General features: G+C 39.8%; 1 protein-coding gene across 5 annotated transcripts in view; it reads left to right on the top strand.

Annotated features, from left to right (window-relative positions):
• Window positions 1–13,550, top strand: part of LOC116844591 (papilin) — a 138,910-nt gene that overhangs the window by 100,478 nt on the left and 24,882 nt on the right. For all 5 annotated transcript variants that reach the window (XM_032816340.1, XM_032816339.1, XM_032816343.1 and 2 more), the window contains exons 3-4: window positions 3,957–4,144; window positions 7,759–7,819. In XM_032816340.1, coding sequence (XP_032672231.1) covers window positions 3,957–4,144; window positions 7,759–7,819 — 249 coding nt within the window. The remainder of the gene's footprint in view (window positions 1–3,956; window positions 4,145–7,758; window positions 7,820–13,550) is intronic.

Raw genomic sequence — 13,550 nt, 5'->3', positions numbered from 1 at the left:
TATATATATATATATATATATATATATATATATATATATATATATATATTTGTATATATGTACATATGTATATACACATACACATACACGCACGAATGTCCGATTTTAAATATGCTAGCCGAAACTGAGCCCAGCAGACAAAAATATTTTTGACAAAATTTATAGGATCTCGAGAAAGATGAGCATCCCGATAGTTGACATAATTAGAAGAAGAAGAAGAAAGATGATGACCTTATATATATATATATATATATAAAGTTACCATCTTTCTTCTTCCTCAAGATCCTATAAATTTTGTTAAAAACATTTTTGTCTGTTGGGTTCAGTTTCGGTTAGCATGTTTAAAATTGGACTTTCTGTGTGCGTGTGTGTGTGTATATATATATATATATATATATATATATATATATATATATATATATACAAATATACATACATATATATAATATTTACATGTGCTAGTTACACAGGGCATCCGATTTCTTCATCTCATTAAAAATGAAATAACGCTAGAACTTCTCGTTAGATATTCGAGCGGAAAGAAGGCAAGAAATGCAATTGGGAATTGTAACGTGAAACCGTAACGCTCGTTATTATTGTCGATGAGAAAGATGAAAGTTATATATTTTAACCATTTATAACGACAATATAATTACTTTTTTAGAGCACTATCATCAATCATTCATCAATTATTGTTAATGTAGATTAAGAAACTGAAAGTAAAGCTATTTCTACAATATTCGATAAAGTGACGAGGTGGGTTTGTATCTGGAGAATACGATAAAATAGACGAGGTGGGGTTGTATCTGGGGAATACGCCTCCGAGAAAGATTCCAGCAGCTCCTAGCTGAGGAAGGAGGACAGATTAAATTTAAGTAACTTCCTTCTTCGTGATCCGATATTCGAGCGGCAATAAGCTTCTCTAATTACACCTGCCGCTTATATGCTTAACGCAAATCCCATTTTGAGATGCAGTCGCGAAGGCCTGTTACCTTACGTCACTGTAAATTTTAAAACTTCTCGCGATACTTCCTTGTTATAAAATCGAACGTAACAAATGGAGTGTTACATGGAAATAACAATTTTGTACGATATATTCATTGATAATGCAATAAAGAACTGATAATCTTAATTATCTAACTCGCAGTGGAGAAATAAAGAAGAAGAGAGGCAGACAACGTTAAATTTGTCGAGGAGGTAATTCGTTCGGGAAAAATGGCACCACTAAATCTCTATCAACGTGACTGGCCGAATCATAAACGTATTCTTCCTGTGTATGCTTAAAGAGCAAAACGAACCCGTTGTAATTACCGTAAACGGCCGCGGACGCTATGATTCACCATGTCATGTAACGATCGGTGTAACTACTTAACCGGATAAATTGTACACACAGAGCATAATTGCCAGCAATGTAATAAATCTGTCTTTCACTGAACGCCGCGCAATTATATACGCGCAGCCCTTTGTTCGTTCTTTTGCCGCTAATTATTCGTGTACAAAGTACTCGTTAAGCCGCGGGATGATGTATAAAACAGCTTTAACCCTTTATCTCTCGTGAGAATAATTTCGTGGCAAATAATCACAAATTCGGACTTTCACAAGCGAGCTTAAACGCTCGTTATATCCCAAAGTTCAATTTCATCGATCTTTTCGACGATAAAAAGCACCACGCTGTTATTATCTGTGTGTGTGTGTGTGTGTGTATGAGTGTATATGTAAAACTCAATTTTCTATCTGTCCATGCAGAAATCTTGAAATCAATAATGAGCGGGAAGGAAATAAATAAACGGACGTTCTGTCTGAAATTTTGCAGACTCTACATCAGTATCCATTGAATTTATCGAGAAACCCATCTCAATTAACGTCATAATTCGCGATTCAAGGGATCATTCGGAAGCGCTGAAATTCTACAGCCGCGTATTCTGCAAAACGCCACGTTAAGAGCCAATAACTACCGAACACAAGCCGCTCAATACGTATAGAGACTCGTACTCCTGTATCCGAGAGCGCGTTCGATCGAGAAACGATCATTTAGTGGCGAAAGCGTAGTTAAACGGAGAACCATATCCGGCGGGGGATGTTCAGGGAAGCCGGCAGGGTGGGCTGATAATTTTATTGGAAACCGCGCATGCACTTTACAACCGGCGAATGCAAACTGCTTTGGACACTCGCCAGAAGGACCCGGCCATTGAAATGTTATATGGGCACTTCGCCGGCAGCGAAAGCTCTGGCGGAAGTCGCGAATGCTCGATCCTTTGCGGCTTCGTTTGTCAAGAAAAAGCGAAAAAAAGTTCAAGAACAAGAAGCAGAAGAAAAAAAAACAAAAAGAAAAGACTGATTGCAGACTTCACTTTCCGAACAAAATCGTTTTTCTTAACCGCGTTTTTGTTTGACCAAGTTGCCCGCACGCTATTAACACATACAGGGTGTTGCACACGACGAATAAAGCTCTTCCTTCTCGCGCTGCATTCCTGGTCGCGCTTATTAGCCGTGGCGAACGCCTGCGGTGGATTTTGCGGGCTTCCCGCCGTTTAGGCACAATTTAGCGTTAATATACCGTGACAACGGCGGCACCGTCTAAAAATTCCCTTGCGGAGTTTTCTCAATCCCGCGTCGTGTCGAGTAACGCAATTTTCAGCGGAAAGTTCGAAATCGCCTCCTGTGTGCGTAACAGCTCGACGAGATAATTTGTTTCGGGATATTACGAACGTATCCAAGAGAACAAAATCTCAGGTTCACATTTAGATATTAAAGTTTGACATCAGCTCTGATTTAATCCTTCGTGTACAATCGTTTTTTGAAACATACTGTAAAAAATATTTAAAAATTTATAAATAGTATATATAAAGTTTATTCTTGCAAATAAACTTTATATCCTGCAAGTAAATTTTCACGTATTTTTTCTTAGAGTATAGTACAATTAGAATCTATCAGACCAAAGTAACTTTAAACTACCATGTGACTTTGTTGGAAATCAATATTTCTGGACACATTTTTCAAAGATATAGAAAAGCTTTAGTTATAAGATAAAATAGCTTAATAAAATCAATATCTGCAAATAAATTTGCTCTATTTTGAAATTTTCGCGGATTCTACGAAAGTTGGTGAGCGATCGAATATTTGTTCGCGTTTCACAAATTCAACATTACGTAGAAAGGTGGAGAAAGGATCGAATCGATATTTAAATTTCGGCACGTAACAATTTTTCTTTTGCTTATTTCCAAAAGTGGAGAAACCCTCTGCAGTCGGACATACCAACCGCGTCAACGTAAATTTGCTGTAGCGCTCGATGTATCGCTCATGAACATCCTTAAGTCAATAATTCCCCGGTGAAGGCTGAGTAACGCATTTACCAGCGCGATCCCAGGAAACGAAGAAGTCCAACAGACGTCTAAAGGCTCATACTTGTTCATTCTTCTCCGCAGAAAAGAGAAGCGCGGAAACTGCCTTCATCTCTTCTTCCCCTCATCTCTCTCTCTCTCTCTTTCTTTCTCTTTCTTTCTCTCTCTTTCTCTTTCTCTCACTCTCTCTCCCTTTCTCTCTATTTCTCCATAAATAAAAATTGGATTAAGAGATACATTCCTCAAACGCGTTCCTCGCGCGATGGAATACCTCCTGCGAGCCGCGCTGAGGGATTAAAGCACCCCATGCGGCGCGAGTACCATTGTTACCCACGAAGCTCACCTGTACGTCGCGTACAGTTCGTTCATTCGTTTTGCCGTGGCGCGGGCAGACGGAGGCGCAGGTGAACGAGGGGGCACTTAGCGCGAAATGTTTCCCTCGCACCTACGTTCTCACGGCAGGCCACATCCTTTTCGCGACCCCGGTCGACCCCGAGATACCTCCGGACTCGGCAACGTCCCGATGCGCGCTGCGGCACGAAACGAGACGCGTGCAAAAGCAAGACAGAGGAGGCGAGCACACCGTAATAAATTTACCTCCTGGTCCTGTTGCAGCATCATATAAAATTAAGGCACGGAAGGCACCGTCGACAACACGGCGAGAGTTATCAGCCCAGCTTCTTCGTGCTGGACACGGACGAACCTGAGAGCGGCAACTGGGGACCATGGTCGTCGCCGAGCTCCTGTTCGCGCACCTGCGGCGGCGGGGTCGCCCATCAGACCAGACAGTGTCTCGACATAGAGTGAGTTACCATACTTTACGAGCCCGCGCGTTTATCGACTATCCGTTACTCCGGGACTAGACTAGATGGAACGCCGTTGGCCATGAGATACGATATTGAGAGGAATGTCGAACGAGAGTAGAGTGTTGGGGTGAGCACGGCACGTACAAGAAGAACATCTCAATAAAACGCTCCCGCGAATCCGTCCGTGAAAAAGGAAAAACTATCCTCCGAGTGGATGAAAGAGAAAGAAGTATTGCGACTGTTAATTTTTACTTCTTCTATCTCTCTCTCTCTTTTGTGTTTGAAGAAATGCTTTAATATCCCCCGGCGAGAAATTCTTCGCGCACATTATCCCATGAGAGACTTTGCAAATATATCTCTGCAGTTTTTTGACTGAGTTGATATATGTGCGATTGTCGCGTTGCGTAGATTATTATCGCGGTGCCGCGTTATTTTCGCAACCGCGCTCGCGAATTCGCGGGACGTGTGAGAGAATTTATTTGCCCACTTTAAAGTTTGTTCTCCGTTTAATCCGCCCGAAGGAAGCCATTCCGTCTCGTTGAGTTCCTCGCTATCCCCGGAACTCACTACAATGGTATGCTCAATTGGATTGAGATTGGATTAAAAGCGGACACAAGCTTGCAAAGAATTTAATCAAGTCTCGATCTGCACTGAATACCCGAATACCCGGTTTAATGGCGTGTAAGCAGCGAGTCAGGCAAACCGCTTATTGAGGCGCTAATAAATGTTGGGTTGAATAAATGACGGGTTCTGTTTAATTTCAAAATCTTTGGCATTATTTTTTTATAAAAGTAATGCAGAGAAAAGCTATTTAAAAAATGCAAAATAAACAAAAGTATATCATTCGATGAAATTTTTCTAAATCGTAGATATTATGAACCAATATTGTTGTACACACATTTTTATTTTTTAGCAAATTTCTCTGGTCTTATTTGAAAGTGATTTTAACGCGATAAGACGACAAATTGATAAGAAGTGAATGATTCGTAATGTCGAACGAATCGAATAATTCATACGTGAACAAGAGAGAGGAGGAGAGAGTAGCGCAGTTCGATCAATCCTTTTTGCAACGCGGCGGACGTCGCGCGCGACTAAATTTCGGATAAATCAACGAAACTTTTCCCTTAGTGCACGCCCCGTAACGGATTCGCCGTAAATCCTTCTTATCTCGAAACTAAGGGAAGATTAATCGTAGGCACTTACACGTCTCCCCGGCGTCACGCTATCTCCGTGAAATTTTCACGATTTCCCATTGCGAAGAGACGAGTCGCAATTAAAGCTGGCTTTAACACCGCGGTTACGTAAAGTGGGAAACTGGGAGAATGACCGATCGATGATCGACATATTGTGACGGCTTGGCGGGACGGGCTTGTCGTTAATGACACGGTGCGGTTGTAGAAAGCGAGATAATCGTAACGTGAAAGCGCGTAATGCGCGCGGCGGACCGCTCGTCGAATGCATCGTGTGCCACGGGTCATCGGAACGCGACATGCATCGATTGCTACGATTTAATCGCAAGGAAAACGCATCATTTCCGCGAGATCGTGCTTTCCGCGCCTGCAATCGATTAGAAATCGCGCTTAATCGGTGCACGACGCAGAAACCGACGCTACGATACGTCAGAATTTCTAATCTTCATCTTCTTCTATAAACATAATGCTGCAATTCTAAGCAAATATACGAGTAAATCATAAAATCGTTAAGTCGTAGCTTACGAAAAAAACAAAAAAAAAATTGATATTTACGAGTTATCATATGACATACAGTCGGCATAGAATTGCAGATCTATTTATAAGTTCTTACGAGAACAAGTTACGAGTTTTACGATTTTGTCTAGAATTGCAGTATAAATTGCCTTCTGTTGGAAAAATAAAAAATTATATAACTGTTGGGAAATTTCGATGCACCAAGATAATAATGTGACGTATTCGTACAAATCTAACAGGACGTTATATCTAAAGATGATTTCCGATATTTTGAGACTATTTCCGGAGCTTACTTTGAAGAATCGATACAAGTGCATTTTTTAAATTTCGCATACTTCGAGAAAATGCGTTAGAAACAGGTCGACATTTTTCCGATCTGAAAAATTGGAAAAACTCTTTAAGGTTCTACGTAGATGCAAACCGGGACGTGGACGTTAATGCTACAGGATGTAAGTACGTAAATCTCCGAATGTCCCTTTTAAAAATTTTATCAAGCAGGAAGAGGTACATACTTATCCAAGTGATAAATTTTTAAATATCGGACCATCTCGTGCGAAATAAGTAAGCAGCACTTACCGGAATACTGTGGAAATTTATTGAGGCGGGAATCTTAGTCTCATTTTCGACGACCTTGGATGCGGAACGGCATGACATCATCATTGATTATTTCTCATTTCCTCTCAGTACAGATTTCATTAAATCACACACGTCCAAACTATTCGAAGACAGATAAAAGGATCGGTATTCTGTTTTCTTCTATTTTATTTCTCTTCTTTATTTTTGAGACTAAAAAAATCTCCTTAAATGAGAGATCAGTTGTAAATTTAACAAAGTACAAATTCGCGATTAAGTATCTTTGTCGCATCGCGAACATAAGAAACGTGGAAACGCGCGAGATTGGGATTCAAATTGATTCAGAGCAAATTAGAGCGAGAAATAACTGCAGGGTGTGTATACAGTACTACATTATCAAGTGTATGTAATCGGTATTGTCTCGCTTATTAGATGCTGTGCACATGCATCTCATCCCCTGGGCGTAGTTACATGTCAAATGAATACGATTGTGTCTACCCTTTATCCTAATTACGATATCAGCTTCAACGATGCTGCAATCACGCTATTATGAATGAGCGAATATACTCCGACAGGATGTTATATGAACTTCGTCGAATTCACTCGATCTATATACCAAAGAATTTCTCCAGAAAATTAACCATCGCAGAGATAATGAGTCACGAATTGATAATGTATTTGCGAATATAATCTACATACTTTCTTAATTTTTTATTGGTATCATCTTACAGTACATAGTGCTTTTGTTATTTTTTTTTATCATAATTATAGAATTCATTAAATTCTGTAGTTGGGACACACATGCAAATATAAATGTATACATAGTCTATATGTATAAAATAGAATGTTTGTGTGTTCTGTATCTTCCTTATTAACTCCTAAACTTTTTGACCGATCTGGACCAAACTTTACATAATTAGTCTCTAGGATCCTGCGGAAAATACAGGCTACATGATATCCGGATATTCTATCCCCTCTCCTTGATTTGATCTTCTTTGCACTTTGTGATAATTTAAATTTAGATGTTCTAGATATAAGAAGCCCGGACAACGCCGGGTAGTTTAAGCTAGTATAATATATTCGCAAGTAACTTTAATCCCCTAAGAAAGTGCTTTTAATAACGGTGGTCCTGATACTGAAACGAAAAGCGCGGAAACGCATAGCAGCGTAACTGAGAACCATGAATCATTATAGATTAAATGGGGGCGAAAAAAAGGACTATCGAGAAGAACATTTTACGTTATCGAGTGTCCGCCATCGGCATTGTCTCTTTTTCTTTAGATCTTCCATCTTTCATAAAAGTGACACATCTTTTCTTCTGTGGTGTTGCAGTGACGATGGCCACGACAGGTGCACCGGCGCCGCCAGGAAATACTTCTCGTGCAACATTCAGGTAAGTGGAAGATAAAAAAGAAGAAACTCACCCCGGACTTCGCGCGCACGAATCGCATCAATTGTTTCGTAAATAAATTTATTTGCACTTTGTGGGTGCTGACGATCATGTCTCCCGCGACGTGATAATGTCGGCTCTGAGATGGTCGCAAAAAGGACGCACGTCGCCGCACGTCGCCGTGGGAATGCCGCGGGCTCTACGTGAGTCAAGTACGATCTGGAACTTGATTAATTGCCGTGTAACAGGGAGTGATTTATGCGATGTGCTTTAATAGATCGAGCAGCCTCTGACGGTCTATCGAGAGCCGGGCCCCGTGCGGCACAGACGCGTGACGCGCGCTTCAATTATTCGCGTCTGCGAGCAAACTGAAATCAATGAGTCGAGGTCTCGCAGTCCCTCGCTTTCGTTTCCACGGTCACGCGCGTGCGATGTCATTATATACAAGATGTCTGAATTTAGATATCCGATCGCATGCATACAAATCAAACTTGTTGAATTTAACAGGAAAATCCTCTACTATTTTGTAATTCTGTAAATTATCACGGTAACTCAAGATATTAATTAAAGAAAATTGGTCCATCGATATGCGTAAGCGACAAGCTCTGAAGTCTCAAGAGACATATCTTAGGCCCGTGTTAATAATTATTACTTGAGACTCATCTTAAATGAAATACTCAGATTTAAATTCAGAGTCAGATGAGAGGTCTTCAGTTGAATCTCGATTATATATATAAATGTTATATATATAAAACAAATAAGATATACTATTTTATATATATGAAATTTTATATATATAAAATAGTATATCTGTCTGTTTGTATGTTTCCTATACATTTCTAAACCTTTTGACTGATTTGGATCAAATTTTACATAATTATCCTCTAGAACCCCGCGGAAAATACAGGCTACACGTAACCTGAACACCTCACACTCTGCTCTGATTTCATCCCCTTGACACTTTGACACTAACCGAGCAACGCCGGATAGTTTCACCTAACGTATCATAAATCAACTGAAAAACTTGGATCAAACTCTGAATAAAAACTCAATCAAACTCTGAGTATGTCACATGAGATGAGTCTCAAATGACAACTCTTGATAACAGATCTTAGACTTGTTTCCTGATCTCTTAGCAAACACGTGTTCAGTTGAAGATCTCACGCGTGTAACACAGATTCGCGTTAATCGCAATGTTACTTCGCTGTTATACGATTTCCAACGCGTTCTCAGAAGACATTCAATATTTTCAGGATTTTTCTGTGCAATATATTTAGTAAATTCTACATGCACACAAGAGCACGTAAATTCAGACACCTAGCATAATTAATGGATATGTAAACAACATTTGCTTCTTTACTAATCTCTTTATTAGATTTTTTAATCGAAAATTAGATTTATTTCATCAGAAACACATCGGTCTTCTTTAATCAATCGAAGACACAGTGATGAAGTACAATTTTCGACGTATATTTTGTGATATCCTGTTTCATCGTGGCCGTCTGTTGACTGTACGTTTAATTTGAGGGACGTGATTAATTGCGCGAGTTAATTAGGCGTGCAAGCGTCAAAATTTCGCTGACTACCCCCCGCGGCAACTTTCGTTTCACTTGTCCCTGAGCTTTAAGTTCGCGCGGGAAGATGAAAACTTCCTCGGCATATTCACTTTCGCCACTCACTGTGGCGCGCACTTTCAGCCATATCGATTGTCGGATGTTTCGACGACGCTCAGCAAATCACCCTCGCATTGTCGGCCCATTCGTCGCTGTAAAAGTCGTCCACCCAAACGTGACGAGCGCATACGTACGTCTCGCGGTTTTTACGACTCTCGGATAGGGTGCACCCGAGCTTTTAACTTTCACGACGCATCCGAGCGCGCCCTCGAGTATCGTCGGCGAGAATTCAGTGGTCGCTTTAAGAAACGATCTTTACTGCCGCAGTAAACTTTTAATCCCCCGTTCCCTTCTTCTTCCCTCCTTCTCTCGTTCGCGATTTCAAAGGACACACACGCGTAGCGGCGTCGTAGATAAACGTCCGACATGCGTTATCGCTGTTGCGAAGATTCATCGAAATTTAATAATGCAATTTCCCAAAAGAAGAAATAATCAGAGTAATCTAATGCGTGATTTATTTACACGTGTTTTTAAATGTATTTGTAGCGCGCGCGCAAAATACGTTCGCTCATTTGCTCGTTTTCGTTGGTACATATCGCGCTAAACGTTCTCTAAACTTTCGCGTATATCGAGATCGTCGTTTCTCCAAGGCACATTTATATGCCTTCGAGGAATTATGGGACACTATATCGCTATATCGCTGCTTTACGTTCTCTACCTTTGTCGGTCGTGCATAAGCGGATCCGCGTAAATCGAGCCGGCGTATAATAGCGAGAACGTTGTCAAGGATAAAGGGAACGTAGAAGACAGATTTGCGTACGCAAAATCCGCGGACATGATACACGAAGTTTTTGTCTTTCCCGTGTCTGCTCGGCTGTTATGCACGCCGTTTTAATCGAACGTACTGCGAGATTTTCGCGACGGTTCGCTCGTTGGTTGGCCCGGTGACCTCATAAACCCGACCCGACCCGTACAATATCTCCGCTTTAACAGGTTCTCTTCTTGGCAACCCGGCACATGAGTGCTCGCGATTCTCTCGGTAAAAGCTCGCCGATGGAGAGGTGCGTTGTATGGAGTAACGAGAGGGGGCCATCAAGTAAACGTTTGCTCTTTGCCATTACGCGATTCGCGCTATGACAAGTGCCGTACACGCCGAACTTGATATAGCAATTTGAAAAATCTAAATTCGCTAAATTAAAATTTTTGGTATCAAGAGGCTCGTGGATTTGTTCCGTTTTGAGTGATCGATGTCTCATCTAACGTTAATAAACACAATCGAGAGATCTCGCGAGTTTGAGTTATTTTTCAAATAGGTTCTCTCGATACTTTTCTTTCCAAACGAAATAAATTGTTTATAAAGTGATTATACAGGAAAATTGAAGAGGGGCGTCTTGAGATTTTTCGTTTCGTCAACTTCGATTTAATTTTCTCGGGTATTCGCGTCAAGCTGACAGCCATCAGTCCGGTTTCACTTTATTGGCAGAAAGTATTTCTTCTCCTCAGAATTTTTTCATTTGAATCTGTCGAGCGTTACCAACGTTTCACTTCGAAGCGAGCAAACAGAAATGTTCTCTCTTGCACTGGCGATAACGTCACATTAATCTCAAAGTAAAATTTTTCACGTAAGTTCAAACGCGAAAGAAACGACGGAAATCCAATCGCAAAAGCTCGAAAAATTTACGATGACGTTTCCATTATGTTCTCGCGCTTTCGCGGTTTATAGAGAAATTATGATGAATTAACCGCAATTAGAATCCCACGGCATAGATCCTGCTTTTTGATCGTGAATTTTTTGCCGTCAAAGCCGAGCCATTCAACCGTGCGCGCGAAAAACGAAGAGGAAAATTATTTTGATGGAAGAATTATACTCGGCAGGGAGGAGGGAGGAAATGTGCAACGTGTCTCACTGTTGCGCAATCACGTCATGGACTCCAAGAGAGCGTTGCGTAAATGCCTGAAACTGATATGACCTGAAAATATCATTCGCATTCTAAGACGGTGGCATGATATAATCGAAGGGTTTGATAGAATACGAAGATAATTGAGAGAAATATGCATATTCAAGATAAATATATTTAAAATTTTTCAAGTTTCAAAAGATTATAAAAAATATTTTTATATATATTTTTATAAAACACTGAAACAATAATGTATAAAATAAAATATATATATATATTTTTTTTTTAGAGTGCGCTCACATACTTTTTACTACGTCGTTGTATTTTCATCGATTCACACGAATTCTATAGTCTGCCGTTGTATTAAAACGAAATTAATATAGCAAAAACTGATTTTTTAATTATTCACATATTTTTTACATACTTTTTAGAGAGTATATAATTAAGTATATAAGAGTATATAATTAGTGGAATATTAATTCCACACACTATATATATATTATATATATATATATATATATATATATATATATATATATATATATATATATATATATATATATAGTGGAATTTCTGTTTAAATTTTTGTCTGAATCCTTTGACCGATCTGAACTAAATTTTGTATAGTTACTCTCTAGGACTCTGAGCAAAATATAAGCTATATGTAACTTGAACATTCCATCCCCCTCCCTTATTTTTTCCCCTTGATACTTTATGATAATCCGGATAATGCCGGATAGTTTAACCTAGTATATAATATTAACAACTATAAGATTAAAAACACAAGGAAACTAATATCTTCTACTATCGCTCTTTCTCTCTTCCTCCCCATCTTCCTCCCTCCTTTTCTTTTACTCACTCTCCCACTCTCTTTCTCTCCCTCTCTCTTTCCCCCTCTCTCTCTCTCTCTCTCTCTGAACTATCTCCATTCCTCGATTGCACGAAATTCTTGTAATATTTGTGATATAATGCCATAATTTCTATGAATATTCTTGATATTTCAATACGTTTTACGTAATTTATTGGAAGATATAAATTTAAAATTTATTTTTTTCATATGTAATTTTTTGTTATATTAATTAATGTTCTTCAATTCGAAATGTAATTAAAAAATTAGTTTTGGTTATATTAATTTCTTTTTTATTTTGATAAAACGACGGCAGACTATAGAATTCATGTGAATCGATGAAAGTACAACGACGTAGTAAAAAATATGTGAGCGCACTCTAAAAACGTACTCCACGTTATTCCAATGTGCTCGGATAATCACCGTGCGACGAAACTATGTCCGAGCACGTGGCGCACCAGCGGCTCCCTGATGGCCCGTAGGAGATTTATGAACGGGAGGCCATTATGTGTGCGGCATCGACTCGCTAAGTATTAACTTCGTTAGAGCAAAGTGCTAACTGAAACGAATAGCAAGATATACCGCTATGCGCTGCGCTGACTGCTGGGATCGATTTCCTGGACCGACGGCAGTTTCATTTCATTCCGATAAAAGTCATTTTGAAGGGTTCGCATAATGATCAAATGAAATATGAGAAAGTATTCGAATCCCTTCATTCCTAAATTCCAGCTTCACAAGCCGCCGTCATCCAATTTCAAACTAGACTAAATTTTACCGCGCGAAATGGAAGTTTAAATCGGCGCGTCTTTTACATTCGATTCGATCGAATTTAATTTACGCAATTTAACATATCGATTGTTTCCTATTCTCGTCTTTGAATTCGATTTAGCGGCCCCACTCCCCTTTTCGTGAAACTGAAGCGACGATAGATCTCAAATGAAAAATTAACAGTGGATTTCCATCGACGCAATCGTAGCAACGAATAAACTCGCAAAACAGCGCGCCGCCGACCATGGAAAAATTATAGACGCCAACGCGAAGTGCGGTCGGATTTCTTTAATGAAGCCACGCTTTAATTAAGAGTTAGCCGTAATTACAGGTGACCCTACGCGCATTTAAAGAGCCGCCGCCGGTGCCGCTTTCGATTTTCGAGCAACGTCTCTCTTTTTACTCTGAATCTCGTGACTTTCTAAGGAGGACTGATGATACTAACGGGAAACTCGATTTTATCTGCGACGCAACATAGGTGGTCGACGTTGATTTAATATATAGAAAGCTTTGTGCTTAATTCAAGACGAATGCTGTGACGAAACCGCGAATTTTGATAACGTCTGGTATCGTTTTACGCGCAGACACAATGGAAAATACGTGAAGAT

Source organism: Odontomachus brunneus, unplaced genomic scaffold (genome assembly GCF_010583005.1).
Source record: "Odontomachus brunneus isolate Ranch 3 - 2012 unplaced genomic scaffold, Obru_v1 Obru_scaffold_043, whole genome shotgun sequence".
Taxonomy (NCBI): domain Eukaryota; kingdom Metazoa; phylum Arthropoda; class Insecta; order Hymenoptera; family Formicidae; genus Odontomachus; species Odontomachus brunneus.
Note: the sequence above shows the minus strand (reverse complement) of the source record. Positions and strands in the feature narration are given on the sequence as shown.